The 18,437-nt window shown below is 44.3% G+C and overlaps 1 protein-coding gene across 1 annotated transcript; it reads left to right on the plus strand.

Annotated features, from left to right (window-relative positions):
• The first annotated feature begins 17,232 nt into the window (after positions 1 to 17,232).
• LOC117193490 (suppressor-of-stellate-like protein) lies at positions 17,233 to 18,061 on the plus strand. The gene is made up of 2 exons (XM_033398241.1): positions 17,233 to 17,750; positions 17,822 to 18,061. The coding sequence occupies exons 1-2, from the start codon at positions 17,461 to 17,463 to the stop codon at positions 17,892 to 17,894; spliced, it is 363 nt and encodes a 120-aa protein (XP_033254132.1). The 5' UTR covers positions 17,233 to 17,460; the 3' UTR covers positions 17,895 to 18,061.
• Positions 18,062 to 18,437: the final 376 nt, after the last annotated feature.

Consider the following 18,437-nt stretch of genomic DNA (forward strand, 5'->3'; position numbering starts at 1 on the left):
AGATTAACTCTTCTAGCAGATTGTTCATACATCTTTGGAAGGTAGCTGGGGCAGTGGTTAGCCCAAAGGGCATACGAGTGAACTCGTAATGTCCATGCTTAGTGGAGAACGCAGTTTTGGGGATTGAGCTAGGTTCAATGGGTATTTGATGGAAACCTTTTGCTAAATCGATTGTCGTAAAATACTGACATTTAATAATGCTTTTATCTCTAATTCTTCTATAAACTTACGAAGACTGCCGTTGAATCTGGTGGTGTATAGTTGTCGTAGGAGTTCTTCATATGGTGTGTGATTTTTGAACTCGTTGAACAGCGCCGTCTTCAGTTCGAGCCACGTGTTGGGTTGTATCATTTGCGATATGCGTTGTGCCTCTCCTGACAGTTGGATCTCGGTCGCTCCAAATAGGATCCTTTGTTGGCGAAGATCTTCAGTTGGATATAATCCGCATACATATTCGATTCGTTTGATAAATGAGCTTAGCTGTCCAGATGAACCGTCATAGGCAGGTATTTGTCTGATCGACAGCAGTGCCTGGTTCAAGTGGATTTCGCTCAATGATAGTGGTGGTAACGCCATGTTGTTGGTGTTGATTGGGTTTTGTTTTGTTTTCAGTAGTTTTTAACTTTATTTTGTATTTAGTGTTTCACTGTTCTTGGTGGATCACTATCTCCGCTTACTTCAGTTCACTTAATTTTAGTTTTGCAAATCGTATGTGCTCGTAACACATAGGTTCTTTGGCGGATTTCACAATTTATTATTATTCCGGGATTACGTGATCACAGTAATTAGAAATTACACAAGCTGACCATTACCGAAATATAGGAGTTAATTTTAAACGAAATCCTACCGACTGCGCCAGTTAAATATCCGCAACTCGATTTTAAGTTTTTTAAAAAAGACTTTTATTTTACAACTTATATATCTTTATGTCACAAGATTTAAATGAATTCCCCGACTTGACTTTGGGTCTGCTTGTCTCAAACGGAACTGATCTCTCTGCTGCTGGCTAGTTTCCATGAGCCCTTCTCTTGAAACTCCCGACTCTGGCTTCGGGCGTTGCTTTCCTCGGCTGCATCTTCGTGTCGGTGGCGTACGTGCCTGGATCGATATTTGGGGATGCGTCGGCTTTGATGAAAGGCATCCACTGCTTGGTCCTCATGAGTGGCGTGATTCTAAAGAATCAATCAATGTGGTCCATTGTTTATATTATGGGGGGCCCTAGCTTGGAGTATGGGAAGAAACAGTTATTGATTCTTGAGTGTGGTCCTGTTACTTGTGTGGATGGGGTGGATGAATTGTACATAAACATAATGTGTATGGGATGTGGGGAATTATGGATATGTCACTATATACATATTAATACATACATATGTATATACATATGTATGTACATCTAACCCTCTTGGTCGCAATAACTACACATAACTCATTTAACTGCAATCGCTGTCACCCCTTTCCCCTTTCTCGTTTTCGTTGTGTCAAATATATGTATAGTTGGGTCGTTGGCCAAGCACGCATACCAATACGCAGCTGCAGCGGTGAATTTTTTCGTCTCGCTTTCGCTCTTCACCGTTGCTTATCGTTGTTCTTTTGTTTGGCGCGCTTGATCCAAAGCAAACACCAAGTGACGCGCTACCCTGTTTTCGTCGGGTATATTCGTTTGGTGTCAGTAGGATCCAACTATCAATTAAGACAAAGTATTGTATTGAGAATCAATATGACCTCAAAAGCCAACAATATTGCCCTTGAAAAGCTGAAGAAAAAGCGCAGTTGCCGTGTCAAAGGCATTCGTTTATTAGCGGACCGTTTAGAAGCGGGGGATATTCCGCTGGTATTGACGGAGCTCGAGTGCAGACTCGAAACGCTGATGCGTAGCATTGACACGGCACGCGAACTTCAAGAGAATATTGAAGATATAGACATTGACGATGAATTTGGAGTCGAGTTGGAAGAACTCTCAATTGTCACAAAGGCAAAATTAATGTCTCTCATTTGCGCATTAAAGACAGCTGATGAGACAATACCGGCAGTACCAGCTTAAGGTGGCCCAACTCGTGCTCGCCATCCGAAGTTAGCTCTGCCGCAGTTCAGCGGCAACTTTTCGGACTTTAAAAACTTCATAGGTTTATTTGAGACTCTAGTTCACAATGACCAAAGCATTCCAATTATCGAAAAGTTCAACCATTTGCTTTCGTGTCTCTCCGGTGAAGCGTTGGGAACAGTTAGGGCCTTCCAAGTAACCGAGACCAACTACGAGAAAGCAATGGCTAGCTTAAAACGGGCCCCCCACACTGATTGGCTGATCTTTAAAAATCACATTGATGCCCTATTTAGTCTTCCCAAAATGACCCAGCAATCAGCATCGTCCTTAAGAAACCTTATCGATACCGCCTCATCCATATATGGTTCGTTGTTGTCGATAGGCGATGATAAAAAGATCTCGAATGCGATGATTATTCATCTCGTCTTGAGCAGAGTCGATCCGGTGACCAAAGAGAAATGGGAAGAACAGCTCGATTATGACAAACTGCCACTTTGGACGGACTGTGAAAAGTTGCTTAATCGCAGACATCAGCATCTTTCGGCCGAAAATTCGGACAAACCAAAGCAGGAGCAGAAAGCTGTGCCAAGCAAGCCGCATAATCGGAGCTCATTCGCGTGTTCCACCGCGAATACCAAAAACCAACAATGCAGCTACTGCAATGCGAAAGGCCATTTGTTGACAGATTGCAGTCCATTTGGTCGGCTGGCAGTAATGCAAAGGTTCGAATTCGCAAAAACTGCATCCTTGTGCATCAATTGTCTGCAGCCAGGCCACTCTGTAGTACGATGCAAAGCTAAGAAGTGTCGAGTGTGTGGCTGCTCACACCATACCTTATTGCATAGGTACACAGTGGCGAATAAAAGTCTAGCGTTACCATCACCCCCAGAGAATTCTTCTCTTCCTCCGAAGCAGAATAAACCTTCCACTTCGCATGCTCTCCATGCGACAGCTATGGATAGAGTTATTCTGGCTACGTCGATCGTAAGCGTCCGAACAAATAATGGTGAACATGTTTTGGCCCGAGCTCTGCTTGACTCGGGGTCTCAAACCAATTTTATAACTGAGGACTTAGCACAGCGCTTACAGATCCGTAGGAAGGAGTCGTGTATCAACTTGCTTGGTATTGGTGAATCCAATTCTCAAGTCAAGAAAAAGATACACACGGTGGTGAAGTCGCGAATTACTGGTAGTGAGTTTTCGGTCGATTTCTGGATTCTAAGGTCCATTTCGGGGTATCACCCTGATCAGACACTTAACGTGAGTGACTGGAAAATCCCGAAGAACTTACCACTTGCAGACCCATATTTCTTCAAGCCACAGAAGATAGATATGTTGATAGGTGCAGAAACATTTTTCGAAATTTTATCTGTTGGTCAGATTCGACAAGGTCCTGACTATCCAACTCTGCAGAAAACGCTTCTCGGCTGGAATGTGTCGGGCAGATACACTCCAAAGGTGACTGCCACCCAAGAAGCTAGGAATTGTTTGAGTTGTCGAGAAGAGTCAGTGATCCACATCGACAATACATTACAAAAGTTTTTTATCGCTTGAAAAAAGATTGTCTCGTGACCCCGAGTTGAAGAAAATGTACTTGGAGTTCATGGAAGAGTACCTCTCCTTGGGTCACATGTCTACCACAGACAACACAATCCCCAAAACTCCACATTATTTCATTCCACATCAGTGTGTGTTGAGGCCCCAAAGCACGTCGACCAAGCTCCGCGTCGTTTTCGATGCGTCTTGTAAAACGTCCTCTCAGGTGGCCTTGAACGACATATTGATGGTCGGTCCTACGATACAGGATGAGCTGTATTCGACATTGCTCCGATTCAGACTACACAGGTACGCCTTGACAGCCAATGTCAAGAAGATGTATCGCCAAGTCTGGGTCGCTGATGCGGATAGACAATTCCAGCTCATAGTGTGGAGAAGAGACCCGTCTGAGTCCTTGAGAATATACCAGCTCAACACCGTAACATATGGGACTGGACCAGCCCCATTTTTGGCTATTCGGTGTTTGAAGAGGTTGAGTGAGTCTGCAAAACTCTCATTCCCTAAAGCTGCTGAAGTTATTGACTCCAACTTCTATGTCGATGACATGTTGACTGGTGCTGGTTGCGTAGAGGAGTTAAAGACAATTTAGTCTGATGTGGCTCAGGTTCTTCAAACCGCTGGGTTTGAATTGACTAAATGGTTTTCGAACTCACCTGAGGTCACCGCATCCGAGAGCACAGTTAAACCGATAACGATCTCTGACTCAGAGTCAACTAAGGCGTTAGGAATATCGTGGCTGCCACACGAAGACGGAACATATTATCGGTGACATCAAAGCTGTTTGACCCCCTTGGCTTGTTAAGTCCTTTAGTAATTAAGGGAAAGATCCTACTGCAGGAGCTTTGGCTCAACAAGCTAGATTGGGATGAGTTAATTCCAATGAACTTGGAAACAGCATGGAACTTATTAAAAGAATCCTTGGGTCAGTTGGAGAAGATTACCATACCTCGATTTGTGCATACTGATCCCATGTCACCGATTCAAGTACATGCCTTTGCCGACGCATCCATGAGAGCTTATGGAGCCTGCGTCTATATCCGTAGAAAGACTGCAGAAGGTTTCAAGGTCTCCTTGTTGACTGCAAGGTCGAAAGTAGCGCCACTCAAGACGAAAACGCTCCCAAGGCTTGAGTTATGTGCCGCTCACCTTCTAGCTGACCTTTGTCACCGAATCAAATCACTGCTCAAGGTTCCAATTGATAAAATGATATTCTGGTCAGATTCAGAAGTTACTCTTCATTGGATCAGATCCCACCCTTCGTCGTTGTCAACATTCGTTGCGAACCGAGTAGCGGAGATTCAAGAGTGGTCAAGTGAAGCTACGTGGCGGCATGTGCCAACAAAACAGAACCCAGCAGACATAGTTTCGAGAGGTTGTGACGTAGAGGAAATCGTGCAGTCGATCTGGTGTTGTGGACCAGAGTTCTTAAAGTTTGAAGAAGAGAGCTGGCCCAGAAATCCACACTTCGAGCTTTCCGAAGAAGAGATACAGATGGAAAGTCGGAAGAAATCGGTCGGACTGACCGTCGCGGTCAAGCCAAATTACTTAGTGGATGTAATCGAGGGATACTCGTCACACCTCAAACTGCTAAGAGTGTTCGTTTTCGTGTTCCGCTTCATCCGAAAATGCAAAGACAAAAGTCTCAACTTTGGAAAAATTCCGTCATCCGTAGAATACGACGAGGCGTTTCTTAAAATAGTCGAAATAACACAGAAAAATGAGTCTCAAGAAGATATTGAAAGGGTTCGTAAAGGCACCAAGTTAGGCCCCAGTCTTCAGCACTTGAATCCCTTCATCCATGAAGAGGCTGGGACATGCTGCTCTTTTTCGTTGTTGCGAGTTGGGGGGCGACTAGTTAACGCTCCTATGTCATATAATGCCAAGTTTCCCTTGTTATTGACAAAACGCTCGCAGTTTGTGCAGACATACGTTCGCTATCTGCATCAAACGAATTTTCATGCCGGCCCACGAGCACTCGTGAGTATCCTTATACAGCGCATTTGGATAGTGAATGCTCAGGCGGTCTGCAGGGCGACAGTTAGGTCGTGTATTCGTTGCTTTAAATGCAAGCCGCTACTCCAGACCCAAATGATGGGCAACTTACCCGCAGACCGGCTCCGTGCTCTCCGCCCATTTTCAGTATGTGGCGTTGATTTTTGTGGCCCAGTCTATACGACTCTGAAAATTCGTGGAAGGCCCCCTTATAAGTCCTACATATTTACGTTATTTGTCTGTTTTGCGTCCAAGGCGGTTCATTTAGAAATTGTCTCCGATTTGACGACTAATTCCTTCTTGTTGGCATTCCAAAGGTTCGTCGGTCGTCGAGGATGTCCGCAACGCGTGAACTGCGACAACGCGACAAATTTCGTCGGAGCAAGTCGCCACTTCAGCGAACTGCGGAGGAAGATAGAGGCGGAAGCGGACGCGATACGCGAATTTGCGTCAAGAAGCGGGTGCGAGTTTGCCTTCATACCGCCTCGAGCACCGCACATGGGCGGACTTTGGGAGGCCGGTGTGAAGTCTGCCAAGGGCCTACTCCTACGGGCAGTCGGAAGCGCTCTCCTCACCGCAGAGGAGCTGGAGACCGTGCTGGTCGGGATCGAGGCGGTACTCAACTCGCGCCCGCTAGGACCCCTAAGCCCAGACCCAAGCGACGGAGACGCGCTGACTCCCGGGCACCTGCTGACAGGCGGGCCGCTCATCGCACCCCCAGCACCCAGGACCCCGGACCAGGAGGGTCTGAGCTGCTTAAAGCGATGGCGGCTTGTCTCGTCAGCCAGGCAAATGTTCTGGCAGCGATGGTCCCGGGAGTATGTGCTGGGACTGCAAATAAGATGCAAGTGGCACCAGGAGGAGCCAAACATAAAGGAAGGCGACCTCGTAATCGTCGCCGAGGACAACCTGCCCCCTCAACAGTGGCTCCTCGGAAGGTGGTCGGAACAACCGCCGGGCAGGACGGAAGGGTCAGAGTGGTCGACCTAAGGACGAGCAGCGGAGCCACGTTCAGGAGGCCAATCCACAAATTGGCGCTTCTGCCAATGGTTTGAAGCCTTCCAGGACCTCAACGGGGCCGGTGTAGCGCCATTTGGATAATAATAATTGTTATTAGGATAGTATTTCATGAAGTCTAGTGTAAGTTAGGATACGGCAAAGCGGGAACGCAATAAAAGCTCGCTCTCTCGCTCTTGGCGAATTCGCCCCGCTTTGCCACCGTAGGTAAGGTAGGCACAGAAGAAATTGTTTAAATATATGAAGTAAGTCGAGAAAAATCCATGAAATCGAACGCACGCACTCCTTTTTTTTCGTCGTATTAAAATACAAAATTGCAGTCACCCAAGTTGTTTCGGTATCGTTATTTTGAAAAACTATTCTAAAATTTCAATAATAAATAAAAAAAAATAATAATAATGAAAATAAAATTATGAAACTAATATGCAAATATTAGTTAATGAATATGAAATTTTTCTTATTTCCGTCGGTAAATAATTAATATGTTCGCCCTCTCCAGGCATGATCTAGGTGGTCTACTACTAACTGTACGTTTCCATTTGAATAGTTGAGTAATTAAGTTGGGTATGTTGGCCAGTCCTATTACCAGTTTCGAAGGTATAAGTCCGGATAATGGACAGTCTCTACTTATCATAAATAGGCGATCGTGATTCCTAAAATCTGTGACTTTTTCCTAACACAAACTAGAATTTGATAAGGGAATCTCTACAGCCAAGCTCGAGATAATTACATGAATATAACTTTGAGTCGGGGTATCCGTCTTTTGAATAACTCCCGCAGTTCCCTAAGTCAACATCTTTAGTTATCTCGTTGGTGGAGTCCTATATCGTGATATTAGCATATTGTAACTACCTATATAAGCTAGTCCATCCGGCGTAAGAGACAACAGATTATACATAGGTCGACTTTTCCAACCATGAAAAATAGTCGTAGATTCCGTAGGCAACAGCTGTCGTACTCCCACCCGGAGAGATCAATCAGTATGGCATTACCAGAGAATTATTGTTTTGGATGGAATATAGAGCTATGGTGGAGCCTAGCCCCAGTATTAAAGTTAAGTACCAACTTTACGAGAGATCATGTCCCTTCGGGCCCCACGTTGGGCGCCAATTATGTAGCGTGCAGGTGTGGGATAGCTGTCGTTTACCCATACTAGTATGAAGAGATTTCGTGTGCACCTCTAGCTATGCTCTGACTAAGCTCGCCTGATTGTCGGGGTTCGTTCTACTCTCTCCTATCACATACTGACACACACTCGCATAATGTTTTAGGTGCACATTTAAAAATTAAAAAAAAGGAAGAACCAAACATAAAACTAACAACAGAATCCAGGTTTAACCGGAGCAAGGAATTGGTTATGGGACTAACAAGTTGGTTGTGGAAAGTGTGGACATACTTATCAATTACTCTACTCAAATGATGAGAAACTCCGGTGTTAGTGAGAATCTCTATCTTCTCTACCCTCCCAGCCTATGCTATACAGGTAACCTGACCGTATAGACCCTTGAATAACGTTAAACAGTTATCATCCCACCACCTTGATCATGCCTTTCTGAGGACGGACTCCTGAATCTAGAACATATTATGGTTGTACTTCAAAATCAATATCATTATATATATATTTCAATAAATCCCTAATCATATAATCATATAATTAAAATAATTTTTTTTTTTTTTGCTGTGTCTCGATAGCTTAATATATTAGTAAAGAATTGTGAAGAAATATTAGGAAAAATAAAGATTTAAAAATGACCAGCATATATGGGTAACAGATTCTAAAGGGGTGAGAGGTACCAATACATTATGGTTACGGATATATAAAGGTGATATCAATAGAAAAATATATGTAACACGTAGGTTACTTCCCAGCTCAGTGCATATATGTACTTGTTCTTATTTACAAACTCACAGCGCTTTTGGTAGACTAGTACCGTTTATTCCATCCGTGATCGTTGAGCTCAATGATGACGTTGGTGTATACCTCTAAGGAAAAGAAAAGATATTTAATACGAGTATATATGCACGTGAGCGTACTAGAGTGTACTGCTTTGTAATCTCAAGAAAAATTAATGTTGCTCTCATACCCATTAGTTTCCAAAAACCATTATGTTGGCTGGGTTACATAACTAACTATAAAACTGTATACATCGTGTGACGAAAGAGAATGGTTTTAGCCTGGCACATGAAATCTAGAGGAAAAAGGGGCGTGTGTTACATCAACGAGTAACTACGATCCTCTATTGACGTGGTCGAGAGACATGTCAGCCAGGCTGAGTAGGACTGCGCCGCCGGAAGTATCCAACAATAATGCAATCAATTCGAGTTCATTATTGGGTGTCGCTGGCGCAGCTAAATCAGTTGACGATGGGGTACATTAGCTCCTTCGCTTGACTTCAGGTTGCCGATCCGATTCGACGTCGGTCTGCGGACTGGAGGCTCATTGGAGGCTCGATAACGGGTGGCATCAATGACGCCAAAAATAAAGTTCCGGAGGCGCCTCTTGGTTTTCGCCGTGCATCCACACGGTTGTTGAGGCTTTCGACAGACAACGCCAAGCTGCAGGTCTCGCTGTTCGGTGTTTTCCCGCGGGTTCACTACTTGTCTTTTCGATCCGCCCCACAACTCTCGTAGACGCACTCCTATGCAACTGATGATCGTACGAGCAGTACCGTGGCTACGGGCCGCCGTCCTATAACACAAATTCTTATATATATATGTAGTAGTTTAAGTTGCTTGATGGCAACGAGTAACATTTATTTAATAAGTATGTTGGAGTTAAAATTATAACAGCTCCAAGTTTTACAAGTATGTTTGTGACTAATTATATGCGTGTACGTCTGATGCGTGGCTGAACTGACAACTGACTGATCTCTCTCTCCAGCTATCGGCTCTCTCAGAGCCGATTACTGCTCTATCCCGACGACACGACGAAAACACGACCGCTTCGTGTCTCTCTCTTTCCTTCGTTTCCTACATTCGGCTGTCCTGACGGACCATTCGCCTCGGATGGGTCTAGCCAAGGTTTCATATATTCTGAAACTGTAGAGGTCTTATAGGGACCCTCAGTATCCCCAATCTTCTCGACTTCGTACCTTCCATGATTCTTTACCCTAACCACCTTATACGGCCCTAGATACTTTCCTTTTAGCTTTAATCCAGTACCATACTGAGTACGCTTGATAGCTACTAGCTCATTAACCTCATACTGTCTATCTAGTTTCCTTTTTAAGTCAAAACTCTTCTTGTTTTCCTGCTGTAACCGTGCAATGTTTTCAACTACTTCCTTTCTAATTTTTTCGCGGTCCTTGTTCAACTCTTCGATAAGTGATTCTTCCAATATTTCTTTTATTTTTGGATCCATTCCTATACGCATGTCTAGCCCAGTCAATATCTTGAAAGGTGTTACCTTGGTACTTCGCGGCTCAACACTGTTGATCATTTGCTGTACTTTTCCTAGATGCTTATACCAACTACCGGAATTACCCTGACACAATTTCGACAACATAGGCACCACTATCTTGTGCATCCTTTCGACTTGACCATTCCCACGTGGAACGCCTGTGGCAATCGTTAAATGCTGTATTTTCTCTCTCTCACAATATTCACGAAACAAATTGGACATAAACGCTGCACCCCTATCCGTCACTATTCTGTTCGGATTACCAAAACTAGTCCCCTGAATTTCCAAACACTTAACGACCTCTTCAACACCTGTACTACGTGTAGAATATAACCAAACAAACTTAGAAAATCCATCAACGACAACCAGTATATAATTGTACTGTTTTTTAGTCATTTCCATTGGTCCAACGTGATCAATGTGATACGTTTGTAACGGCCTATCACCCTTGTCTATTGGTTGCAAATAACCCTCACGTTTTCCTGTCTTTTCATTGACAATGATACACTCGACACAACTATTTATTACGCGCCATACTTTGTCTTTTAACTTCGGAATATAATACGACTTTTCAATGATATCTTGTGTCTTTTTAACTGAAAAATGTCCTTGCTTATGTGCTATTGATATAATCTCATTTTCCAACTGAGCTGGTACTACGATGAGCTCCTTATCCGGATCCTTAAACAAAATCTGATTCTGAATATAATAATCCTCATATTCCTTGTCCTCCACAATACTTTTAACAGCCTTAACCCAATCGTCGGTTAGCTGAGCTTCTTTCAAACGATGAGCTATACTTTCGGTCGCCATAAAACAAGATACACGACTCAACGCGTCAACGTGCCTTATCTTCGTTCCTGAGCGATGTTCTATAACATAATTAAAATCTTGTAGGTACATGGCCCAACGTGCTACTCTCAAAGGAACGTCTTTCTTTTTGATCGTCACTGTAAATGCATTACAATCTGTGACAATTTTGAACTTTATACCCAAAACGTATACACGCCATTTAGCTAAAGCTTCGATAATTGCCAGAACCTCAAGGTCATAAGCAGGATATTTCTCTTCACATGGCTTAGTCCTACGGCTCATATATTGAACTGGATGGAATTGGCTGTCTTCCAAACTCTTTTGCAGTAACACGGCTCCATACCCCCATTTTGATGCATCAGTATGGATTTCTGTCTCCAACTTCTCCAACTTCAATGCTACCTTTAGTTGTTCAAACGCAACCTGATGTATCTCCTTAAATTCAAATTTAACATCCTTCCGCAGCAGATCTGTCAATGGTTTTGCAATAACAGCATAACCCTCAATAAACTTTCGGAAATAAGAAGTCAATCCTATGAAACGCTGCACTGCTTTTTTATCAACTGGCACTGGGAACTTTTCGACTGCCCTCGTCTTCTCATCACTTGGTCTTATCGTGTTCTTTTCTATTATATACCCCAGAAAATTAACCTTTTGTCGTAACAGCTGACACTTTCTCCAATTTATACGTAGCCCATTCATTTCCGCTATCTTCAGTACTTTTCTCAACTTTAACAAACCCTCTTCTATATCTTGACTACAAATAATAACGTCATCCATATAGACTGCTGCTTCATTATTCTTTACCAAATCTCTCAACACAGCCATTATAAATCTGGTAAACACCGCTGGAGAATTTGAAATTCCAAATGGTACATATAAAAATTCGAACTGACCATTCTGAGTCACAAAAGACGTATATTTTTGAGACTCGACTTCTACAGGCACATGGAAAAAACCATTCGTTAAATCCAACGTGGTGAAATACTTTGCACCCTGCAGTTTCTCCAACACTGTATCCATATGTGACATTGGAAAGTTATCGCGAACTATTTTCTCATTCAGCTTTCGGTAATCACAGCATAGTCTCTTGCTACCGTTCTTTTTCGGTACCAACACTACTGGTGATGCATACTCCGATGTACTTGGCTTTATAATCTTCTGAGCCAGCCACTCTTCCACTTGCTTGTCCACGATTTCCTGTTCACACAACGGTAATCGTCTCGGATGCTGGAAAACTGGTATCTCATCCACTAACACAATTTTCATTTTTATCGGCGCATCTACATTTCTCTGAGGTTGGTACTTTCCTACCATACCCCTAACCTCTCTAGCATGTACTTCACTGAGATGACCAACATCAATTGAAAACTCCTTCTCAACTTCGTCAATACTTGACATGCAAATGCCTTTATATTCATTAAACAATTCCACGCATGAGGACGATGCTACCTGATCAAGTTTCTTATCTTTATCCTCGCCACAAACTCTACGAACAAATCTTGTTCCTGTCTTAGAAACTTGCATGTCCACATGATCCAGAATAGTCCTTCCTAAAATGGCTTCAAAACCAATATCCTCGTCTGGAATGACATGAAATTCTACCTCCATTCCAATCTCATCGATTTTCACTGGTATCGAAAAGCTACCAAAAGTTACAACTTGACTATCTCCAATACCTGTTAAACATTTCTCCTGGCCGATCAGTTCAAGATGTCCAAATTTCAAAAATACCCTCCTGCGAATTAAACACAAATCTGCTCCAGTATCAATCAAACCTTGGAATACCAAATTCGCGTACTTAATATCCTTTAATTCCAAACCTGATGGAGTGAAAATACCTGACGGCTTATTGACGACTTCCTTATCTCGAATAATGTTCGTATTCGATCTCTTTTCTTGTCTGGTTTCGACCTTGACATTACAGCTTGCAGCACGGTGTCCTGGTTGGCCACATTTGAAACAACAAAAATCATTTTTGGGACAATCTTTCCTCAAATGAGATTTGTCTCCACACTTAAAACATTTCCTAAAATTCTCTGCCATCGACCCTTTCACCGAACTCTCACTTTTATTACTCAGCGGCCAATTCTTACTCATCGGCTTGGATCCGCCTCTAGCTTTCTGGTAAACATCGATCTGAAATTTAAGCTCCTTTAAGTTTCTAGCTTGGTACAGCATTGCCTTACTTGCCCTAGCGTCTGGTATACCATCCACAAAATATTCGATTAAACTCTCATCATCTAGTTTAATTGGCTTGGCTATCTCCATTAACGCATACAAAAACTCATGCAACGACTCTCCTTTTTTCTGCTGGCGCTTTTGCAACATTCTATGTACTTCTACGGACGACAGTTTAACACTAAACTCATCCAACAGAGCTGCCTTCAACGAATTCCAGTTACGAATATCACGCAAACTACGAACGAAAGATTTTGCTGCACCAACTAACAACTGCTTGGCATAAATGAATAATTGTAATTGACTCCATTGAACAGTAGCTGCGCATTCTTCTAATTCCTCTATCCATTGATTGATGTCGGGGTTATTAGAACCAGAAAATTGTGACACACTACCTTCCACGTCTTTTAGCGTAAACCAAGATTTATACTCTGCCTGTCGCGTACCTGGTTGAACTGCTACGGTATCATCCTCTGCTGTTACTACGGACTCATCCTCTGACTCTTCTTCATCCTCAACTGGAAAGCCGTGATGTATTAATAGTCTATCTTGCAAATCGCGCTTTCGTCCCGTCGTCTGCAACGCAAGCTCTCTTAACTTCTCTCGCAAATCTGCGACTCTCAGTGTCATTATCTCTTCAACATGCATCGTGACGATTTAAATACAAAATAATTGATATTAGCTTATATCTAAGAAAATGTAATTAAATCAACTTAAACAACCTTATTACTGCTGGCCTGTTAACAATTTTCCAGTTAACATCGACTCCGAAAACGCCTTTAAAGTCGTCACTGTTAACGATCGCTTCTCTGTTAACGCTCACCTTACTATGGGTTTACCCTTGTTAACTCTCGCTTCTGCGCAGAACTTTCCAGACTCCAAATTTGACGCACACACACCACCACATCCAGATCTCGCTTGCCTGTCGATGTCGCTGTTGCCGTCCTCTCTTTGTTGCCTTGCCTTGCTCTCGCCGTTCGCCGATAACTCGTTGTCGCTTCCCGAATCGTCGCTGCTTCTGCTGTTACAAAATGAACTGCTGCTTGTCTTTTCTTGTAGTTGTAGTCTCCGTCCGACGCAGTGCAACACAACAACAATCAATGTTCTTTGATTCTTGCTGTTTGCTGCCGTCGTTTTGTCGCTTCTGCTTCCTTTGGAACGAACGCACTCAGATTGTCGTCTCTGTGCCGCTTGTCTCCTTGTAGCTCTAGCCTCTCAGACGCAATGCACAACAACAACAACGAAGGTTTTGATTCTTGCTGTGTTTGCTGCCGTCTGCCGTCGTTTTGTCGCTTCTGCTCTCTTTGGAACGAACGCGCTCAGATTGTCGTCTCTGTGCCGCTTGTCTCCTTGTAGCTCTAGCCTCTCAGACGCAATGCACAACAACAACAACGAAGGTTTTGATTCTTGCTGTGTTTGCTGCCGTCTGCCGTCGTTTTGTCGCTTCTGCTCTCTTTGGAACGAACGCGCTCAGATTGTCGTCTCTGTGCCGCTTGTCTCCTTGTAGCTCTAGCCTCTCAGACGCAATGCACAACAACAACAACGAAGGTTTTGATTCTTGCTGTGTTTGCTGCCGTCTGCCGTAGTTTTGTCGCTTCTGCTCTCTTTGGAACGAACGCGCTCAGATTGTCGTCTCTGTGCCGCTTGTCTCCTTGTAGCTCTAGCCTCTCAGACGCAATGCACAACAACAACAACGAAGGTTTTGATTCTTGCTGTGTTTGCTGCCGTCTGCCGTAGTTTTGTCGCTTCTGCTCTCTTTGGAACGAACGCGCTCAGATTGTCGTCTCTGTGCCGCTTGTCTCCTTGTAGCTCTAGCCTCTCAGACGCAATGCACAACAACAACAACGAAGGTTTTGATTCTTGCTGTGTTTGCTGCCGTCTGCCGTAGTTTTGTCGCTTCTGCTCTCTTTGGAACGAACGCGCTCAGATTGTCGTCTCTGTGCCGCTTGTCTCCTTGTAGCTCTAGCCTCGTGTTCGCCAAAATTTCCAAGTACACGCACAAATCTCACTTGCAAATGTTGTTGTCTTGGGCTTATTTTCGGACGAGCCCCCAATTTGTAGTAGTTTAAGTTGCTTGATGGCAACGAGTAACATTTATTTAATAAGTATGTTGGAGTTAAAATTATAACAGCTCCAAGTTTTACAAGTATGTTTGTGACTAATTATATGCGTGTACGTCTGATGCGTGGCTGAACTGACAACTGACTGATCTCTCTCTCCAGCTATCGGCTCTCTCAGAGCCGATTACTGCTCTATCCCGACGACACGACGAAAACACGACCGCTTCGTGTCTCTCTCTTTCCTTCGTTTCCTACATATATATATTACCACGAACACTCTTCAAACTAATCACGGACATACCAGCTAGGTTTTTCTTTACCCTGCTTTCCTGGGCAAATCTCCTGATTCTCGGTCTTAATTGAAACTCAACTCAAGAGGTATGGCGTAGATGCCAGAACTGCTCGTTGGCTAAATATATAAATATATGTATATATATATTTATTTATTCCCGAGTAAACACGTCCGCTTTAATCAATCGATTCTCAGTCAATAACTCCAGCCCAACTTCTGCAAGTTCAGCTAAGCGGTACCGAACCAAAAGCTCGAAGATCGGATGATATTTGGAAACTTTAACTGCATAATCGGATGATCTTAGGAACCTTAACTGCATAATCGGATGATCTTTCGCCCAATTGAGCGAAATTTTGGTCAAGCTTTTAATCTATGCTCTCCCTACGCTACGCTACTCTCTTGGGTCAAGGTAAACGTGACGTCTTTCGCTTAAATGCGTGCGCTGCGCGCCGACTCTCTTTAGAAAGCTTTTCGGAAAGCTTGCAGCTTACGATCCACTTTCGAAGTTACTACGTATCTGCACTTTTAAGCATTACCAAAAGAAAACTGTGCTTATCCGTGATGTTCGATACTCTTTCCCTAAATTCGGCCCCTACAAATTACACGCAAAGTAATGGACGACGTCCCTTCGGGCTCTCCTGCCTGATGGGTGGCTTCGACGGGGATGGCAAGCCGCATCTGTACCAAACCGAACCATCGGGCATCTACTACGAGTGGACGGGTTGCAGCACGGGGCGTGCGGGCACCACGGCGCGCGAGTACATGGAGAAGCATGCGGGCGATACGGTCGACTCCATGGACGAGCAGACGGCCGTCAAGCATGTGGTGCGCACCCTGATGAGTGGCACCGAGCTGAGCGAACCCCAACTGGATGTGGCTGCGGTTCAATCAGCCACTCCGCATGGTCGAGCGCCAGGCTCTGGACGATCATATTTGGGCTATCCGTGATGAAATCGAGGCGGAGGTCAAGACCAGGGTGGTGCCTAACAAATTATAAATCTGTAGATTGTTTGTGTAAGTACTGTAGTGTAATGCCAAAGGCTCTATCTATCTATAGCAATTCCTCACCCTATTCTTCTCTTTCTGGCAATTCAATTTCAGCCTCCGCGCCGCACTCCTCAGGATGGGAGCAGGCTGGTAGGATGGGGGCGAAAAGTAATCAGCAGGAAAAATGTGTAAGCGGGCGAATCACTTAATTTGTCTCAAGGGCATTTATTCTGCACTCTCCATCTTGGGTTTTTCTCACTGCCTGTCTGTTGGATGGAATCGGATGGGGATGGGCAACGAGCCAACGGAGTAACCAAGTTAAAAACTTTTAAGCGAAAATGGTAATTGAATTTGCAGCAACTACGGAGATTGGAGATGGGAAAGATTCGCAAAAACACACACATGCGTGTGGGGCAGCGTCAATCTATTTCATCGCACACGGTGCCACACGCCTTTTGTTCCCCAGGCAGTCGTGGACTTCCAAACTTTCTGATGCTAACCAATTTCTGGTTTCGAGTGCTTCAATCAACTGCGTATACTCGAATGGGCATTGCCGAAGGTGTAATCTTTGGGTATGAATCAGTATAGTTCGTTAAAGCGGAGAAGCGACGGCAGCTCGTTCTTTTATTTAAAGATTGACACACGAGTGCAGAGGATTATCGCATCGGTCAGTGGATAGGCTCCACGAAACAGTAGTTGCCATGACTGCCAGTGGCTGTTATGTCTCCCGATTTGTCTGCATGGGTAACCTCACGAATGATAAGGTGCATCAGGCTTCTGCTCCCCGAGATCGTCCAATTAATTCAGACACACGCACTCCCATAGCACATATCGTATATCGAAGCATCGTTTCATTTCGTTCGTTTCATCCCATCCCTGTTTCATTTTCAATCAGCTGTGTTCTATCAAGCGAAACTTGCTTAAAGTTTTACACTAACTCCGAACATTTTTTAAAGAAATTAAAATGTCTTGCACGTCGTAAGATCTTTGAATTCCGTTATTATAAAATACGTTTTGCACGTTTTTTTTTCTAAATCTTTGGATACCATAATGGATCCGGAGTTTTGCGCCAACAATTGAATCGGAGAGACTGTACGGCCTGATCCGTGCCCGCTACATTATGACGCCCCCAGGCATCGATGCCATGCGGCGGAAGTACGAGTATGGCGACTTCGGGATCTGTCCCCGAGTCTACTGCCAGGGCCACCACGTCCTACCCATTGGGCTCAGCGAAAAGTCGTACGAGTCCACGGTGAAGATCTTTTGTCCATGCTGCCAGGATATCTACCAGCCAACGCGGATCAGCGCCATGTTAGATGGCTGCATGTTTGGGCCCAGCTTTCCCCACATGTTTCTTATGGAGTTGCCCTCGCATCGCCCAACGCCACCCCAAGAAAAATATGTGCCTCGGTGAGTGATTTGTCCCGATCTCTGCCTCTCACCCTCACCCTCGCTCACGCCCTACTCTCTCTCCATTGCAGTCTCTATGGGTTTCAGCTGCACAAGAGCGCTTTGGAGCCAGTTCCAGATTCAGCTGCCAATGAGTCCGCCTAGTGCTTCTTCCGGTCTTAACTACTTACCATTTATCATCTGAATGTAATTAACCTTAAACAAATCTCAGTGCATGGATATCGCCAGCGCCAGCAGCACACTCACACACTCACACTATGAAGACACTGCAAAGAGTTCGCTGGCAATATCACGCACTTGATTGATCTCAATAGCTCCTTCGTTCTTACTATTGTAGAGGTATTGTAGAGGTACTCCTAACTTAATCGCATTTAGCGCTTCATGCTGTATATAGAGCTGCCTTTCAACTTGTTGCAAGACTGCGAGTATGCTGCCCCTAGAAGCTGTTAGATTGCGCAATCAAAATCCACTTGCGAGCGCCGACCTGCTAAGCCCATAATGGGCATTACCCGGCGGGGCAAGGATGCCCGATGCTTGCCGGCAGAGCTCCAGTAAGTCATTCTCTTATTATTATTTACTGCCGCTCTGCTGCTTTCAGCTGCCCCACTCGAAGCGGTTTCCTTCGTCGAGTGTCGAGACGGGGGGCCAGGCGTGGTTCTCGCTCTTTCTCTGTGGAGGCACTCACAC

This window comes from Drosophila miranda (assembly GCF_003369915.1).
Source record: "Drosophila miranda strain MSH22 chromosome Y unlocalized genomic scaffold, D.miranda_PacBio2.1 Contig_Y2_pilon, whole genome shotgun sequence".
NCBI classification, from domain to species: domain Eukaryota; kingdom Metazoa; phylum Arthropoda; class Insecta; order Diptera; family Drosophilidae; genus Drosophila; species Drosophila miranda.

What these genes read in the sequence shown, in the direction of transcription:
- LOC117193490 (XM_033398241.1), top strand. Translation starts at nt 17,461, where the DNA reads ATGACGCCCCCAGGCATCGATGCCATGCGGCGGAAGTACGAGTATGGC. An exon ending in CAAGAAAAATATGTGCCTCG is followed by an intron (nt 17,751 to 17,821) that starts GTGAGTGATTTG and finishes TCTCCATTGCAG; the next exon opens with TCTCTATGGGTTTCAGCTGC.